Source organism: Mytilus galloprovincialis, chromosome 6 (genome assembly GCF_965363235.1).
Source record: "Mytilus galloprovincialis chromosome 6, xbMytGall1.hap1.1, whole genome shotgun sequence".
NCBI classification, from domain to species: domain Eukaryota; kingdom Metazoa; phylum Mollusca; class Bivalvia; order Mytilida; family Mytilidae; genus Mytilus; species Mytilus galloprovincialis.
The window spans coordinates 95,618,071-95,637,968 of record NC_134843.1 but is presented as its reverse complement, the minus strand read 5'-3'; the positions used below and the strand labels follow the sequence as shown (position 1 = coordinate 95,637,968).

The 19,898-nt window shown below is 31.1% G+C and overlaps 1 protein-coding gene across 1 annotated transcript; it reads right to left on the bottom strand.

Annotated features, from left to right (window-relative positions):
* Window positions 1-672: 672 nt before the first annotated feature.
* Window positions 673-16,532, bottom strand: LOC143080808 (sodium/potassium-transporting ATPase subunit alpha-like). The gene is made up of 19 exons (XM_076256865.1): window positions 16,350-16,532; window positions 10,876-11,055; window positions 10,402-10,605; window positions 9,942-10,055; window positions 8,471-8,605; window positions 8,133-8,250; window positions 7,558-7,826; window positions 7,123-7,321; window positions 6,617-6,728; window positions 6,046-6,371; window positions 5,491-5,666; window positions 4,914-5,050; window positions 4,516-4,733; window positions 4,138-4,239; window positions 3,654-3,903; window positions 3,282-3,456; window positions 1,977-2,107; window positions 1,600-1,701; window positions 673-993 (listed from the first exon to the last, which is right to left on the bottom strand). The coding sequence occupies exons 1-19, from the start codon at window positions 16,380-16,382 to the stop codon at window positions 873-875; spliced, it is 3,102 nt and encodes a 1,033-aa protein (XP_076112980.1). The 5' UTR covers window positions 16,383-16,532; the 3' UTR covers window positions 673-872.
* Between the last annotated feature and the right edge of the window lie 3,366 nt (window positions 16,533-19,898).

Sequence of the window (19,898 nt, the reverse complement as noted above, 5' to 3'; positions counted from 1 at the left end):
CACTCTGACAACAAAGGACCTTCAAACTATTACAGTAAATGTTTTAAGCTAAAACCTAGACTGACGTCAGCTGTATTCTTGGTTATTTCCAACAAACAATTATCAGAAATGAGATTCCATTTTCAAACTTTATAAATTTACTTATGCTCCATAATGATTCTATTCCATATAATGATCCCCTTAACTTACTTAAATTTTGTCAGCTTTGTCATAAATCTCATTTGAACGGCTTTCCTGTATCTGAATATATTATGCCTTGAAATTCATGTTTGTGGAATGTTAGCCAGATTATATGTACAGATATGTGAGCAATTATACAAAAAAAAACATTTTGGTAAAAGACTACTTTTCTATAAAAGTTTGCATTCTACATGACATTAATACACATTCAACCAAAACATACAAATTTCAACTGTTCAACTGAATGAATCCAGATTTCCAATTTAAAATGTTGATTTCAAGTCGAATGTGAACAATAAAATAATCTGATTCTAAAAATAATAAAAAAGATGTATTTACAAATCTTACAACATACATATGTGTGAAGATGAAGTTGGTTTATCACATGACGCATGACACATAACCACTGTGTGCATAACTAACAAAATCATTGGAAAAGAAAAACATAAAAATGTCATCAAATCTTACTACTACACATTCATCACCATCTTATTAAATGCAAAATAATCCTGTTACTTCGATTTCTTAATCATGCATCTTCCACAATAGTTTCAACAATATATTAAAACGGTATAATGATCTGGATAAAAATTTACTTAAAAAATCTTTAAAATGACACTTTTCAAAAAAATCTAAAATTTTTGTATCACTAAGTACAAAGTTTGTGTAGGTCTCTTTACAACACACTGTTTTTAATAGTAGGTTTCTCTTTCTACCCATCCACCAGGGTTTCGGCGCAAAATAAACTTTCTACTTTCATCATATATAAAGATGGCTAAACTGAATGGCATGGCTGGGAACCACCATGAGGCCCTGCAATGAAGAAAATAGAAAATATTATAATTTATCCAAATGCACTGCAGAGACAAACATATTAACCTGAAATTATAACTTTTATTTCACTTGACAAGACATAGAAAATATTATAATTTATCCAAATGCACTGCAGAGACAAACATATTAACCTGAAATTATAACTTTTATTTCACTTGACATGACACTTGTATAGATTTAAGAAATGAACGAAATTCTTTGAAACCAAGACTTGAATACTCATTTTGAACTGCTATAATTGGAGGATTAATATTATCTATAATATTAAAACTGTAATAAAAATAAAAGAAAGTTTAGGATTTTTTTTCTTAAACTTGAAATACCAATTTTTTCTACACAAATTTTAGTAACTGACCCACTACAATTTAAACACATTGAAGACTGTTTCAGCTTAGTAAACTCTTGACACAAAATACATACTTACACGGATAAGTACAAAGTCTAAACCAAACTGACCATTATGACACTATGGATTTGGTCAAGAAACTTTATTGCAATAGACCATAACCCTTTTCTCTTAGGCTAATTTGATTCATTTACTGTAGTCCTCTGTACAATCAAACATCTTATAAAACCAGTACATACCTGAGGTTTTGCATACGAAGTCCCTTATCCAATCCTGGACAATAAGCCATAAATGCAGCAAGTGCAGTCTCAAAGAACAAACCGAATGTCATATGATGATTCCTGGAAAGAAACAAGTAATGTGTTAAATATATGCCATGTATTCTTAATCAAAAAAGTAAAGTTACTTATGTAATCAAAATATAGAATATTTTTTGTTTATCCAAATAACCAAAAACAAAAATTCTTTCAATTTTAAAATTTTGTCTAGTGAAAATTGAAGTTCAGCATTTTATCCATAACACACTTCAAAATTACAATGCAATAGTATTTATAGTTTTTGGTGCTGGACCTCACCATGCCTCAAAACCTTTCTAGTGAAAACACTGACAACTTACTTCAATCCTTGTTGAACAATGGACAATCTTCTGGTCTTGCAGATCAACAAATCAGCCCATTGCACTACGACAATGGAAACAAAGAAAGCTGTGTGGCAGGTGTATTCCAGAATCTTTCTTTGTCCATATGTCTGAAAATATATATATCAAATAATACTTAAACTCTCATACCATAATTTAATATCAATATGCATGTTTGAATTAATTTTTATATGCTGGAGCAATTCCTTTATTTAACGCAACTAATTAGATGCATATCTATGCATGTTAACTTTCATGTCAATAAAATGCTTGAATAAGTCAAACCAATTTTAAATGAAAATTTTCAAGATCAACTAATCAAGTTGTTCAAGTTATTGGCTAAGGAATAGCAGTTTGCAGCAAAACCTGTCAGATTAAATTTCTATATGCAATCTCCACTTTGGAGAACTTAAACAAAATTGAATTCCCTCCCTTTGTACATAACATTTGAAATGGTGAAGGCATCAATATCATGAATATTGTTCTCAATTTATTTTAATTTATTACTTCAAGCACAAACTACTTTTTTTACACCATTAAACATTTACATAAGGTTACTTTAACTATATAATATTTGATGTGATGCTCGTAACGTAATAATTGAATGTGCTTTTTACACATCTTTCACATACTTTAAAATATTTGGACTTTAATACTTAATTACTAGTTAAGCTTAAAGTCATAAGAAACGAGTAACTGGTGAAAAATAATTATTATCCAATTCTTGAACCAATGCATGTATATATCATAAACTTAGTCCTCTGTGCATGATTTTATCATTTTTTACGCAAATATATCGTATAATCGTCAATTTTTTTTCTCTCTGTCTGTTGTGATTTAACAAATATGGCTACTCATTAAATGTCGTGTTTTGAAGCCGAAGTTTACCGATTGTCACCTTATAGTAAATAATCAGCTAAAAAGCATGGGTATTTAGCACGTGTTTAACATATACAATCAGGTAATTGTTTATTTTGATGACAGATTCATGCGCATTGCTATCACCGGATTTTTTCGAGGAGGGTCACGCTTAGGTCACTATGCATACGGAAAATATGTCGGCGAATTGCTTCCTTGCAGCAAGCAATTAAAAATAAGTAAACTTCTTCTAAATGTGGACAAATTAAAGAATTTTCCTCAGAAAAAAGTATATGTACACAAGTTGTATAATGAAAACTATCCAATTAGTTTTAAAAAACATATGTATAATTTTTTTTTAATTTGTGGTTTCACATGACTTTAAAAGTTTCACATGAAAATTTTTCATAAAAATAGAAATCTTACCCATTCCTGTCCGTAAGAATCTTGTAGATCATTAACAGCCTTGGAATCCCATTCTTCACGGAGACCCAACAATCTGGATACCCAGAATCCATTCTCTACCATGATGACAAAGTATACAAAGAAACCAGCTGATGCCTGGATCATACCAATCTGTCCATATGCCATACTGATCAATCTGGCAATAAATTAACTTAGGCTTATTATTTCTCACCAAAACAATTGTCACATTGAAAATACAGGATAATCAACTTTAAAAAGATTTCTTCATTTTTATTGATAAAACAGAAGTTTTTTTGTCATAAAATATCATTTCACTATGAACTTGACAGAAATTCTTTATTCAGTAATTAATAAATGATATGCATGACTTACCTTTCGTTTACAAGTTTGTCCTTGAGTGGATCACGAGGTTCACGCTTCATGATGTCAGATTCTGGTCCTTCATAAGCAAGGGAGATAGCGGGTACCATGTCAGTTCCTAAATCAATACACAGAATGGTGATGGTTCCTAATGGCAGGGGAATATCCAATAGGATGAAGAACAAGAATGGTGAAATTTCAGGAATGTTGGAGGTCAAAGTGTAGGCAATAGACTTCTTCAAGTTATCAAAAATCAAACGACCTGTAAACATAAAACAATAAAATGAAAATATCAGTTCTTCTGTAATAACATTTTTTAAAAGAACTATAAAACTTTTATATTCTCAGACAGTAGAATCAGTCAGTTTTTGAAGGTAAACATAATGGTAAAGTTGAAATCTTATTTTTTATACTGTTAATGTGTAAATATATATAAAAAAAATACATGCATAACAAATAACAAACTTCTTCAACAAAGATACGTATTTATACACACCTTCTTCAACACCAGTTACAATGGAGGCAAAGTTGTCATCCAACAAGATCATGTCAGCTGCTTGTTTACTGACATCACTACCAGCAATACCCATAGCAACACCTGCAAAAGGCAAAAAAAATATTGTAATATGGAACTAAAACTGTAAAACTTGTAAATATCTGTTTTGTTTTCTCCAGCTACTATCAAACAACAATTGTTAAGAAAAATCTTCAATAGTGAATCAGAATTAAAGTAGATTCAAAATTTTGCACTGTGCATGGTGAATATTTGTTGAATCACAAATTCTATGATAAAATATTACTCCATGAACAAAAGTACTTTAACTTTATCTTTAACATGAAAGACAATAAGATGAAATCCAAAGCTAATCCTTACCAATATCAGCCTTTTTGAGAGCAGGAGAATCATTGACACCATCACCAGTTACAGCTACAATCTGTCCCTGTCTCTGACAACCTTCAACAATGATCAATTTCTGTTGTGGGGAAGTTCTGGCAAATACAATCTCAGGATGGTTCTTAAGGATCTCATCAATCTGTGCTGGGGTCATGTCACGAAGGTCAGAACCATGGACAACAGCTGCTGTAGCTTCACTGTAAACAAAAGTCATCATTAGTTTGTGACTGATTTTTTTTTACCTTACTTTTCATATTCATATGCCTCATACATAGAATTCTTGTACAGAGGAATAATTTCTAAAAGAGACTAATTCAATTAGTAAATTAGACTGTTTTTATTTCTTCAAGTATTTCAAGCAGTAATCTAATACTAACCTTGGTTCTACTTCTTCAATTGGACATCCACGTTCATTTGCAATATCTTCAACAGTCTTGCTTCCTTCAGAAATGATACCAACACCCTTAGCAATAGCCTTAGCTGTGATTGGATGATCACCAGTAACCATGATAACCTAGAAAAATAAGGAATTAAGTCATTATATGTATTGACCATTTGTATTTTCTAAATTCATATATTCATTAAATTATAATCCTAAAGATTAAAGAACTTATTCCTTGAAATTTTTAAATACTTTTTTGTTGCTATTCCAGAAAAAAATGTATGGGGGGTTGGAAGGCACATTATATTAATAATACATGGGTGATGGGTATCAGAGCAACTTTTCACACTATAATGCACTATAAGTCTCAATTACAATTGGCTGGGTGGCGGGTGCTCACAAAAAGTGCCTTCCAACCCCCCCATACATTTTTTTCTGGAATAGTCCTAATAAAGTTGAGGGTTTGAAAGTGTATTCATAAAATATTAAATTCAAAAATCTTATATTGAACAAATAATGTACATTTGTTTTTGTGCTAATGTTAAAGTGACATGATGTTGTGTTGACCTCACCTTAATACCAGCACTTCTACATTTTCCTACAGCATCGGGTACAGCAGCCCTAGGTGGATCAATCATAGACATTAGTCCCACAAATCTCAATCCAGACAATGGGAAGTTCTGTTCTTCAGCGTCAAAGTTGTATCCCATAGGGTACTGGTCAGATGGCAAGTAATAATCACAGAATCCTACAAACAGTAAACACTTATTTAAAGCCATGTATTCTATATCAATCAGTAAGATGTAATTCACAGAAAACAGATTTATCTTATATTTGTGTAGTTTTTTTTTCTACTAGAACTAAATGTCTTGAATATTTCAACTTAGTAATTCAGTAAAGCTGATTTGTCAATAGAATAAGAAAGCTATGTCATAAACTAAAGGATTTAATGTATATCATTATCATGTAAATATTTAATGGCTGAAAAAATTAAAATAAATTCTGATATAAGTATTTAGTCAACTAATGACAATATAACCTTATCTTAATAGGATCTACTTTAAACAAACAAAACAAATAATAAGTTTTGATCTTGTATATGTTTTTAAATTTCTAAATAATCTTACCCAAAACTCTTTCTCCAAGACCTCCTAATTCCATGTAGGCAGTGTTGAAATATTCCCTGAAGTTGTCGTCCAATGGAATCTCTTTGCCTTGAAACAAGACACTTCCACATCTGTCAAGGATTCTTTCAGGTGCACCTTTCATTACCAAGATATATCGTGGATCGTTAGGATTATCTGTCTCGTGAATAGATACTTGGTATTTGTTAGTAGAATTGAAGGGAATTTCACAGACTTTCTTGTGCTTGCCTCTGAATTCAGTGACTTTCCCAATAGACAATTCAACACACTTCAATAAAGCAGATTCTGATGCATCACCCATACACTCTCTGAAAAACAAACAATGGAATACTAAGTGTTATCAACCTTCTATTCACCTATATCTATCAGGATGATTTCAAAGTAATAGAATAAAAAATATTCAAACTGGTTTTTTTATTGTAAAAAGTATATTTACTCATTTTTAATGAAATGAATTTAACTTATATAGAGATTGTTTTTGTATTTAACACTCAAGTGTATGATGTATGATATTGGTTTATCTGTCTGTATTATGTCTTTTAAGGTACTGTACCTCTTTAATACAGGAACATTATCTTGGCCTCCTTTGAATTCAGCACGGTTACACAACATAGAAATTCTTGACAAAGCCATCCATGACTCATCTGCTCTTCCGTATGTAGCGTCTGAAAAAAAATAATTTGTTTTTATCTTCAATTCTGTTGTATTACATGTAACTGATATGCAATAGTAAATCAGACCATTAATATTTAATAAGCATAAAACAATCCAAGGGAATTATACTGCAATAAATGCAGCCAACATTTAATAATAGACAAATCTAATTACAGTTAAAATTATCAACCAAAGGTGCCTTTAAAATTGTAAGGATAGGCATAATGTTGTCTCAGTGGCAACCATACCACAACTTCTTTTACATAGAATGAAAAGTAAACATTCATTTCAGCTCTTCTGTACACCGACAAGTAAGCATTGGCAATTTTGCCCATAATCATGTATGAGAATGAAAACATGTTACTTTAACTAATTATAGTTGGTGAAGATATGTTGTTTACTTACTTGTCTGATCATCACTGGTATCAGCCTCAACAATTTTACCATCAAACCACATGTGAGCAACTGTCATTCTGTTTTGTGTCAAGGTACCAGTCTTATCTGAGCAAATGGTTGATGTGGATCCTAGAGTCTCTACAGCTTCCAAATTCTTTACCAAACAGTTCTTGCTAGCCATACGTTTGGCTGTCAGTGTCAAACATACCTAGAAAAAGAAAATGTTATTCAAATGTAAATCAACCACTCCAGCACAAGTTAACAGAATCCAGGAGATCAGTCTCACTACTAGATTAAGCACAGCTTTTTTTTAACATTGCAGTTAATTTAGTTAATAACAATTATGTCTAATTTTTACTTTATGCTACATGCGTTTTCAATTTTCCCCCTGCAAGTTGTAGGAAAAAAATAACCCCAATTAATTATACATGTGAGATAACTTACAGTGACAGTTGCCAAGAGACCTTCAGGTACATTAGCTACAATGATACCAATCAAGAAGATAACAGCGTCCAACCAGAAATATCCCAAGATAAATGCAATGATAAAGAATGAGACTCCTAAGAATACAGCTACACCAGTGATAATATGGATAAAATGAGCAATCTCTTTAGCAATAGGTGTTGTTCCAACTTCCAATCCAGAGGCCAAGTTAGCAATACGTCCCATCACTGTCAGGTCACCAGTTCTTACAACAATACCTCTACATGTTCCTGAAAAATATCAAGAAATTGTAAATTCACATAATTTTTATAAATTTCCTCAGCTCCCTCCTACTGTTTGATCTATTCAAAATGCATTTAAAGGCATTTGTGAGATGTTGTCGAAATGTATTTCAAAAAAATTTGTGTGATCTTGTCAAAATGTATTTATGAGCATCTGTGGGATAATCTTCAAATGTTAAATTAAAATCAAACCTTCAAAACAGATTACAAAGTTCCTGTAAAAAACACAAAAATATCTTTTTTTTGTTAACAATACAGATTTTTTTATACAGTAATATTTGATGGATATAATACCTTCTACAGCATTGGTAGAAAAGAAAGCCAAATTCTTAGTTTCTAGAGGATTTTCATTGGTGAAGTCAGCATTTCTGGTCTGTGGTTCAGATTCTCCTGTCAGTGAGGAATTGTCAACCTGTAATTCAAAATATCAAACTGTAAACAAAATTCAAACAGTTGAAATATTACTGTTGTTAGCTTTACAATCCAAATGAAAAAGTGCTTTCATCTTTTTAAAATTGATATAAATAAATTTGTCTATAGATTTCATTAATATCAGCAATCTATATTCTAACCTGGTCAAAATCAGCCAATTTAGTATTAATGTAAAACAACAATTATCTTAAATGACCTACCTTGAAACTGTGAGCTACAATGACTCTGACATCAGCAGGAACTCTGTCTCCAAACTTGACGTCCACTATATCTCCTAATGCAATCTCTTCAGCTTTAATTTCATATGTATTTCCACTTCGGAGTACTCTTGCATACTACAGAAAAAAAATATCAATTCATTAAAACAAAACATATAATCTGCTCCAGGTTATATTAAACTTTTTCTTGGAATATCTCCTTGAATTTTTCAAATCAATGTGAAAAAAGAATTTGGCATAAAAAATAGATTCAGTGTTTTATTTTCAATAACATCAGCAAACTAAACAAAACATTTAATTCACATACTTTTTGTTTAGGCTCATAAAAATGTTCAACAGAGCAATTGGGTAGAGGAAATAATAATAACAAGTGTCTCTAATCATAGGTAGTTGTCTCTTTCAGTTCACGAGCTAAACTATTTGTATATTAACCCTTTTTTGTGCAAAATAATATTTTATAAGATTTGTTTATAAGGCCAGTGTTTTTTAATTTGTTGGTTTACGGATTTATCCCATGAAAAAGTCGGGTCGTTCGGTCGGAAAAAAAAAAGAAAAAAATATCTTTAAGACAGAAATATATGCAAAATAAATATATATTTCATCTTTCTAACAATATGTTTGTTATACTATTTTGTCATCATTTCTTAAATTTTAGTTAAATGAAATATTATTGTTCAGCTGTCATAAACATCATGTGACATTGTCTAATAATTTTCCTGTAAAAAAAAGGGGGTGCACGGACAAAGACGAAATTAAATCGTCATTTCACAAGCAAAAAAAACAGATTCGCGTAGCTCTTAATCAATTCCAGAAAACTTGGTGAATAATGATCTTCAAGCACGAAAACAAAAAAAAGAAAAAATGTTAAAACATCGTACGAAAATAAGTTTCAACACACGTGTCTAAAACGAAATAGACTTGTCCACTGGAAAACGAGAATAATGTTTAGTACTTGAACTTGATGTCTTCCACCTGTCCTCATTTGGACGAGTCTATTTCTATGAGATTATGCATCTTACGGACTGATGACAAATAAGGAAAACGAACTTATCGTGTAATTGGTTTTAAACACAGGTTTCATTCCGCAAAACTATTTGCGCAAACGGCATTTCAAGGATTGTCTATTTTTAGAAACGTAAACTAGAAGTTTTATTTTTTCACAATAGAAAGTGTTATCAATTTTGTTAGTGATTAATGCATTCCATTTCATAAAAAAAAGACTATTTTAATTATTATTCAGGGATAATGCATTTATTAGGGTCAGCGGGAATAAAAAAGTATGAAAAGTCAATTTTATTTTTATTCTGGAAATCGTCAAAATCGGGTCGGCGTATCTGTAAACCAACAAATTAAAAAATCCTGGCCTAAGTTTAAACTTTCTCTTCTATTCAATCAACCCTTCATCCAGTTACAAATTAAAACAAAAACTTATGGTATATATTTTTATACATACTTGTGGAACCATGTTTTTAAAGGAATCCATAATTCTTGAACTTTTGGCTTCTTGGTAATAAGAGAAACAACCAGTGACAACTACTACAGCTGTTAATACAATACCTAAATATAACTGGAAAATACAAACAACACGTTATAATGATTTCACCAACTACTACAGCTGTTAATACAACACCTAAATATAACTGGAAAATACAAACAAAACATGTTATAATTATTGCACCTACATTACATTAATAAAAGCCCAGAATTCTTTAATAAATATATAACATATTCATATTGTACAAAGACTTCAACTTGGAAAAAAGAGAAAAAGAGAATATATAGCTTTGGTTTTTCTTTAAGGAAATGTCGAGGCTATTTTTATCTTTCTAAACCATTGATTTCTATCAGTAAAATAAATCTAATGTTTTGTTTTTGTCAAATTACATGTTAACATAGAAACTGTGTACACTTACATTATCACCTGGTGGAGTTTCATCTTGAGAAGCTTGAATAGAATAAGCTATAAAACATAAAATAGCTCCTATCCACAGTAGTAAAGAGAACCCAGTAAACAATTGTTTACAAAACTTCACCCACTCCGGAGTTGTAGGCGGCGGCGTTAGAGCATTTGGACCATCTCTTTCTAAAATACGTTTTGCATCTTCTATACTCAAACCCTGTAAAAAACCAAACAATATTCTATCATTTTGGTACTTTGAATGACATTAAGGTATTTATAAGTATTTTTTCAGAGATAGATGCCTGTAAGTTAATTATGTTTATTTTTAAATTGGAACCTTGCCCTGAACTATTCCTGGCTGGTAAGGTGCATACCAGCTACCCTGCTATGACAAGCGAATTAAATGATGCTTTATAAACCTCTTTAGTTCTGGTCTTCCTGTATTTTAATTAATTCTTTATTAAGTGATATTTAAACAGATATATACCGAATTGGGATCAGATCCTAGTCTTTCATATAATTCTGGAAGTGGTATTTTATGCTCGTCCATTTCCAATTCTTGTTTAAGTTCATCAAGATTTTCCTTCTTCTTGGTCTTTTTCGATTTTTTCTTGCCATCATCTCCTCCGGGTGTGACAGCATATCTGTAACTGTCTGCCCTCTTGTCCTACAAACAAATAACGAAAATTGTTAACTGATGGAATCATTGTAAAAACATAATTCTGTATGACAAGAAAATATTAATAAAGGTTGACAAATCAGCCATTTTAATGCAGTCAAATAGGGAACCATGTCACACATGGAATTTAGGTAGCTTTTATAATTTTAGCCTCATCAATAATTTGCAACCCTGATTTTATGTAAAAAAGGGTAGTTTTCAGCAGTACTTTATGAACAGTTCCTCAAAGCTGGATATTATTTGATAATTTCACTGGGAATTATAATGCAAGTAAAATTTTGTTTTCATATCCAATTTGTACAATTAAACATCTTGAGACAAAAGGATTACAGTTTTCTTTATTGCTTTGTATTATTGCAAAAAAATAATTGCATAAAAAAGTTATTTAGTTGCAACCAAACCATTGTGGTTTATAGGGTAAGATGCTAACACTGAAATCATTGGAGGTCTTTAGTTAACCATGTTAACTATGGACAAAATGATGGAATATAAAATTTTAAATGATTCTTTATAAATAACATAACAGTTGTTATACATGTTTTGTGTTGGCATTTTTATTCCATAAGATGTGTCAGTATCTCTTTTGAAATTGAAGTAACATGTACTGCCTTGCTTGAAATTCAATTGAGATCTACATTGTGTTGTATACCTATGTATCACAATTAATCAAAGGTATATAAAAATATTTAAAGCCCAGACAAATAATGTTATAATCAATTATGATAACCTACTGTGATAAATTGACAGGCCTATTATGACATTATGTCCCAGCTCAGTACACTGATGAATAATTTAACATTATGTCTTCTATAATAAGATGAATACATTTTTCACCTTCAATCAAAATTTAACCTTAATGTAGACAAAAAATGTTTCTGCAGATTTTTGAAGCAGTTACAATAAAATAAATATTTGTGAAAAATCTATAGTGAATGTTATTTAACTTCTTGCTATAATGTCCGGGCATTGATTACGACATTAACAATGAGGATACAATTCTGTGTTGACTCAGAATATTGACCTTAAAGACATACTACCAGTTAACCTTAGTTTACCTTATTTGTTAGGTGGTAAGTAAACTTACAGTGTATACATACGTTTACTTTGTAAACAACTGATATCTAACTATGATAAACATTTGATTCATTTTATAGGTTCTCCTTTAAAATATTTAGCAAATGTTGAAATTAATATTTGAAACAAAATGTTTAACCAATCAAGCAAAAAATTCTACTTATCATTGTTTTAATGCAACAACAAAGGGACCTTAAAACCACTATTGTTATCAACAATGTCATTATTTTTTTGAACATTTTGTGAAGTCATGTAATAGTTTATCACACTTAGTGTAAACATTACATCATCATCAATACCTTAAGATAAACCCCCAACAAAGGACATTATGTCATAAAGGTTGACATTGTGTATAATACTAAATATTTAATTCCGACAACACACAAGCATTATGTACATTACATTTTATCTGTGTTTTAAAGATATATTTTGAAGTGGAGACTAAAAGGGGGATAAAAATACACCACATGTAGACATTATTGATGTTAATAACTGATCTGAACTTAGCTGCCAGGAGAGTGATTGAAGTTTTTCACTATAAAAGCATAATGAGAAACACAGGATCAATTATCTGCTGGTCTGATATTGATCTACATTACCTACTATGAAAATTAATCTTAAACTTATTGAAAATAAGCCAGTTACTCTACTGAAAGAATCAATAATCTACCTAAATGTTTATCTCAAACATATTTCCTCACAAATGCACTAAGATATATAAACAAAATCTGATATTTTTTCAGTGCTTTTTGTTAGCTTTAAGTTTTGCCATGTGTTTTTAATTCTAAACCTTATCTTATTTCTATTATACTTTTATACATGGTACAAAAAAGCTTTACACCAGCATATTAAGATTAGGATTGATTAATAATTTATTTGAATAAATCAATAATGAATTAAAAAAATATTTTGGATGTTTCCCATGATCAAGAGGGTATATGGATCTGGACAGAGAAATAGTTTTCCATCTACAAAAAAGTACATGATGATATCTAAGTCCTGTCAAAATTATTACAAGAACTATGCCAACGTACAGACATGTTTAGATAAAAGTAGAAACCCAAACTAAGCATCTCATCCTTTTAATTACTTTGAATTTCATTTTGTCTAAGATTATTCAGTCAATAAGATGGATGGATTCGAAAGAAATTCTTAACAATACATTGTCAGAACACTGAAACTGCTGTCACACAAAGAAATTTTAAGAACAACATTTTCAGAGAGAAAATTACATTTAAAAGCAAAAAATATACCTAAATTAATATAAAGTAAGTATGTTTCCCACTTTGATGATTGTTTGTTCACAGTTTGTAACAGAATCCCAATGGCCATTGATTTAAAGTAAATACCTTTTGTACATGCATGTTATTGTACATTTGTACATCAAAGAACTTCTACATGTACAGGTATATTAATCTGGCTGTTAGTGTCTTGTTTAATTTGTTTTTACATTGTTCATTCAATGCCTTTCATAACTTGCTTTATGGTATGGGTTTGCCCTTAGTTGACAATGGTTGAAGGTCATAGAGGTTATTCATTTTGTTGGTATTTTCTGTGATTTTGTTTTGGGTTGAGAGCTATCTCATCTGCATATCATCTCTTATTTTGATATTGTGATATTCTAAATTGTTGTCTTGATAAACTATGACAAATTTGTTAGTCTTCTTGGCCTGCTGTAGTTTGTAATATGTTTATTTTCTCCAATATTTGTAGTCTGCAGAGATAGCAACACCAAGAATTCACTCAAGCTGGTGCTAGAATTGTTTAAACCCACACCAGATATCAGTTAAGATATAAGTGTTACTTCATATAGATAGGTTGAAGGTTAAACCTTTAACAAGTAAATCAGTACTTTCAAAAGTTTTTAAAAAAAAAGTACACTGTAGGAGGAATCTATAATTCAAGAATATGGAAAAGAAGAGGACAGTGATACAGAAAATGTTAAACATGGAGTCTAGGAGATGCCTAGTAAACCTAGCAAACACTAAACTTAACTAGTCCATCAATGTCCTTGTATCATGATACCTGAATATTCATTGTTAAACATTTTTAAAGATTGAATTCACCAGTTGAATTGATATTCATGTCTTCCAAGAAAATAAATTCAAGGAAAGGTCCAATCAGGTGAGACACATGAAACACCAAATTTATTATCTAGAATTCAAACATGCTACATATGCATTGTGTCTATATGCTGAAAAAAGATTACTTTGCAGCATAATTCAGGGTTCTCACTTAGGCCAGTCAATGTCTATGAACTTACTTAACAAAATGAATAAAATTTATAAGTGTGAAGTTTAATATTCTTAGGAGAAAAAAGTTGAGCATAAAAAGTCCAATTTTTTTAAGTTGGAGGAAAAAGTTGTTTATAATATTTATTTTGTGCATCTTCCATTGCTCAGTTAAATGGATTGCATGTTTTAAAAGCTTCAATTAATGTTTCTTAAAACCTGTTGGTTTGTTGAGTGAAATTAAGTAGACAGTTTAGGGTTAGTCTGGCATGCATTTTAATTCTAAGACCCCGTTTACACTAGGACATTTTAATCATTTAAACTAGACTAATTCACTTTAGATCGATTTAAGGGCCAATGTGAACTCTTTGAATCGATCTTCAATCGGTCTAAACTAAAACACCAAAAGAGGTAGTTTAGTTTGAATCGATCTAAAGTAAACCGATATCACTTTAAATGTTAAGGCATAGATCGGTTTAAACTAGTACGATTGAATCGAAAATAACGTATGAGCATGTACAGCGCCAAAACTATCTCAGAGGTTCGTTGTTTAATCCATATTTCTCTGTTTACAGACAATTAAAACAAACTGAAAACATTTTGTCTTCGCCATCGCATAGATTTGCGAAATCTGAGACTTCTTTTCTTGTGATGATTTTTTTTTCTTTTCAGAAACCGCAATATTTCGTTGTGTTGTAACTTCGTTACTACAGATATTTTTTTCAAAATTAAAGAATGGCAATAACACCTGTACCAAAATGTTTTAACTTCTGATTCAGGAGAAACAAAAACTTTCTCCATTTTTTTTTTCAAGTGTGTGTGTCAGAGTATCAATAGATGAATTTAATAAATCAGTCCTATTTATACACAATGTTTACAGTTTACGGATAAAAAGGTTAGATCGGTTGCGTTTTTAATTGTAGTGTGAACGCAGTGGATCGTTTTAGACCGATCTCTATCGTTATGATTAAAGATAATATGAATGCTAACTGGTTTTATTCAGTTCGATTAAAAAAAAAATGCAAGTGTGAACGGGGTCTAATCCTTTGGTATGATAAGAAACATGCTTTTATCTCACTAGTTCATCTTTAGATTTTATCAAATGCCAACAATAAACGATCTGTATTAATACATGTACACAAATTGGTTCATCCCTGAATTGATACATAATTTGAGTAGTCACTATTGAGGAACTTTGCAACTAGTTAAAAGTTCTATGCAAAATTTGCAATAGTTATTACATCAATGGCCTTGAGTATACAGAAATATTGACTAATAATGAAATAAAGTTCACATGTGTCCATATATTTGCTATTTAGAAATAAATTAAGAAACTATAATTTGTAGACCTTATTTCTACACACTTGTATAATTTTACTATAATTCTTCCATGCTATAATGAACTAACGAAAAAGATACTGTGTGATATGGTTCAGTGAAGAACGTCAAATGACCTCCAAATGCTGAGGGAAATGACCTTTTGATAAACCATGTTATTCTGTTTTTTTAAGAGCTGTTACAAAACTTGCTTTAGAAAAATATGTAATCGTAGATGGTTACTACAGTACAGTTCACTTTATTATTCTTTTGCTGTTTGGGGAAAATTGGGAATGCATCGATAAGTGCATCAGAATCAATCAATATGGATCCGGGTGATAAGTAGGTCACTACACATTTCCCAATGAATACAGTTATATGACTCAAAGCCCAATGAATATACTTGAAATAATTTTGCTCGGAATAAAACCAAAATTTTTAACACAATACACTTGTTATAATACGGTTATAAAATTTTGGGGACCGGCACAATGCCACAAAGCTGAGGCGGCCGCAAATATTCCACTAAACGTGACGTTTTACCAAGATTTGTGTACTTAAAATAAAAGTAGAAAAATGGTAATGGTTAGTCTTGCATGTCGTGAGGTAAATCCTACCATTTTCGTAATTATTTAAACATAATAAATGGTTAATATTTACCTCTTTAGACTTGGAAACCTTCGTCGACGCCATCGTGTCCGACGGTCACTGCAATGGAAAGCTTGATGTGAGGAACCAATGAAAATTACGAATTCTGTGACGTCAACACACTGACTCTGACATTTTTAAATGGAATTGCGAAATAATCACCTAAAATTCCTTTGGATTGAAAATTGTTTTAATTCAAAATAAGAACAGAATTTTATTTTTACCCTTTATTCTCTAAAAGAATTTTTATAAACTGATTATTCGAAAGTAAAGAGTATAATGAAGTCACGTGATAATGCAATTTCTTTTGCCACGCCTCCTTTTGCCCCTCGGCAATAAATTTTGTGTCACTTTTACAGGTGAATTTTGTATTTGCAAGGACGTTCGTTTGCCCTTGACTAATATTATTTTACAATGTCACAAATTATGAAAGGACACAAGAAAGACTATATGATAATTTAGATCCCTTTCCTCGTCTTCCTGTGACAAACTGAGTGCACTGTTTCTTATTGATCATTATAAAGACACACTATATTGAACTTAAATTATGTTTATTGGAACGTAGCGGATCCAGAGGGGGAAGGGGGTTCCAGGGGTTGGAACATTATTTTTAGGGGGACGAGCAATGCGTTTGAAATCGGACATATAGTTGGACCCCTTTTTAAAAATGGCTGGATCCGGCCACTGTTGTATACACATTTTCCAATAGCAATCAAGAGTTTCAAATTTTCTATTTTAATAACTAATTAAGTAAGAAAACTGAAATACTTACAAAAATAGTTACAATACAAGTTATTTTGGTTTTTTTTATGAAAAGTTTACATCTATGGTTATACTGTACATAATACATGATTTATGGCGGCAAATGAAACTGTCACACAATGGCTTAATAGTAAATTGGACCTGGACAGGGACAGGGAATTTATCCACAGGCAAATTAATTTATGTAAGATCATGCAATATTTGATGTGTCCTGCAGGTGAATTGTTACGACATCATTGAAAACTTGACGGGGATTATCCTGTCTGAATAAATATCATATGTAATTGTTATTTTATTTTTCAAAGCTATTATATCTTTGTACTTACTACGGATTATTTTCCCTTTGACACTGACTTGTTAATTGATAGAACTCCACTGTTGTATTACATAATTATTATGATAATTTTGATAATTACGATAAAAGTTATCTAAAGATTTATTAACTTTTATAATGTCAATTAGCCGTTATTCTTTGAAACAGTCGTTTGTGGATTTAGATGATAGCGAATATTATGAGAGTAAAAAAATTGTCAGTAGAAGCAATATCTAACTTTAGACGAAAAAAGTCCTTTTTAGTATTATTGATCAAATAAACTGTTCCAGGCATTGCATGATGCCTTAATATATAATCTGCTGGCATGTAAACATCATACATTTCTTCTCAAAAACTATGAAATCATTATGGTTACGATGGACGACAAACAGTTAATTGATTACCCCTGCTCTCCCTCTACAGTTATTTCCACCGTCACATTTATAATAAATGATAATTTACATGTTTCACTACTGGTATATGTCAAGTTACGATTAATGTTTTAGTAAAGACACGAGAAACACAAACCTTTGGTGTTTCAATGTTGGAGTAACCGGAGAAAGGGACATTCTGCTTTAACTGCAAATTTCCGTAAAACACATTAATTAATGTTCTTTCGAATAAAATAAACATTTATCTGTCTCTTGTAAATTAGATGGAAACATAAATAGCTGTTAATATATATCAAGAGCAAAACCTCGATATAGATATATGACGGGAAAACAAATGGCTAATAAAAAAGAGGGAGAGAGAGAGAGAGAGAGCGAACACTCCAAACTAAATAAAAAATAGAACTCGGGTTTCGAACTTTTTTCAACAGGTATGCATTGTAAAGGTTAATTAAACGGAAGAAAGCTTTTATTTTTTTAGTTTTACACCGACACAGCACGGTCTGGTGCAAGGTTAATTTCAGGTTTTGTGCAACACTTAACCTTTAATTATATTCTATGCTATACATAAAAAAAAATCCATTAAACTGAATTATATAAATACACCTATAGGACCAACATTGAATTGTTTCACATTTGCCTCATAAAATACTATCTCTTACATTGTCAACATAAGCTTGTATTCTCACCGTATATTTGTCATTTATGATACAAGAAGTTTGACATTCGCCGTAGGTGTAGGTGACATTTATAATAAGTTGTAATACGACCGGGCAATGCTGGTTAAACATGTCTAGTCAGTTTTTTTTTATTCAATGACCCTACCTTTCCGGGCATGCGGGTAACAATGGTACACATACGTTTTTCAACATTTTACGTACTTTAAAATAAAGTGCACAAGTTATATTCCAAAACATACAGGACACAGTTAATCATAGACATTTTTGCAAGACAATAGCTTTCAATAGAACCAGACAGTATTTTTTTTTTGTCTCTGAAAAAGTTCCATAGTAGTTTGCCAATTTTGAAAGACACGTTTTACCTATATATGAAATCGTTCACGGTATTTGCCTAGTTTGAAAAGAGTGCATATTAAAATACGGAGATGTGGTAATTGAGACAACTTTTATCTGAGTTCAAATGACATGGATGTAAGCAAGTATAGTTCTGTAAGTTCACCGTATAGAATAGTATACAACCCCCACCAATGAAAATAATCTATACCGTATAGGCTGCTATAAAAAGATGTGAACACTCGCAGACCCAGAGAGTAATTTCAAAATCTACTTGGGTAGCTACCATTTGATTTTTATCAGAGGGACAAGTGCGCTTTTCTCATCACTTGGCGTCCGCCGTCCGTCGTCGTCGTTAACTTTTACAAAAATCTTCTCCTCTGAAACTACTGGTCCAAATTGAACCAAACTTTGCCACAATCATTATTAGGTATCTAGTTTTAAAAATGTGTCCAGTGACCCGGTCAACCAACCAAGATGGCCACCATGGTTAAAAAAATTCGTAAGGGTTCCACGGAACCCAGTGTCTCGCCTACTTTTGCTGTTAATCGCAGACTCAACAAAAATGAGGAAAAACATCAATAAAAATTTCCCTCTCGATACTGTCTTTTGATTGAAAGAAGCTTCCAAGTTTGGTAAAAAATCCAGGATAGTTTATGAATCTAATAAATGTTTTATAAACTTTAACTGCAGACTGTATGTAATAGTAACTGAAAGAAAAACTAAGTCCATTTATAAGTAAAATACGGAAAAAGCGAATTTTTTTTTACAAAATTTACTTCTGAATAATATCTTATGATCAGAAACAAGCTTTTGTCTAAGTTTGGTAGAAATCCAGGATAGTTTAAGAACATTATAAAAATTTTAAACACTTAAACCACAGAGTGAATGTTTTGTTTCTGGCAAAAAAACTAAGTCCATTTATAAGTAAAATACGGAAAAGTGGAAATTTATTTTTACAAAATTTTCTTCTTGATACTATCTTATGATCATAAACAAGCTTCTGTCCAAGTTTGGTACAAATCAAGGATAGTTTATGAAAGTTATTAAAATTTTAAAAACTTTAACCACAGAGTGAATGTAA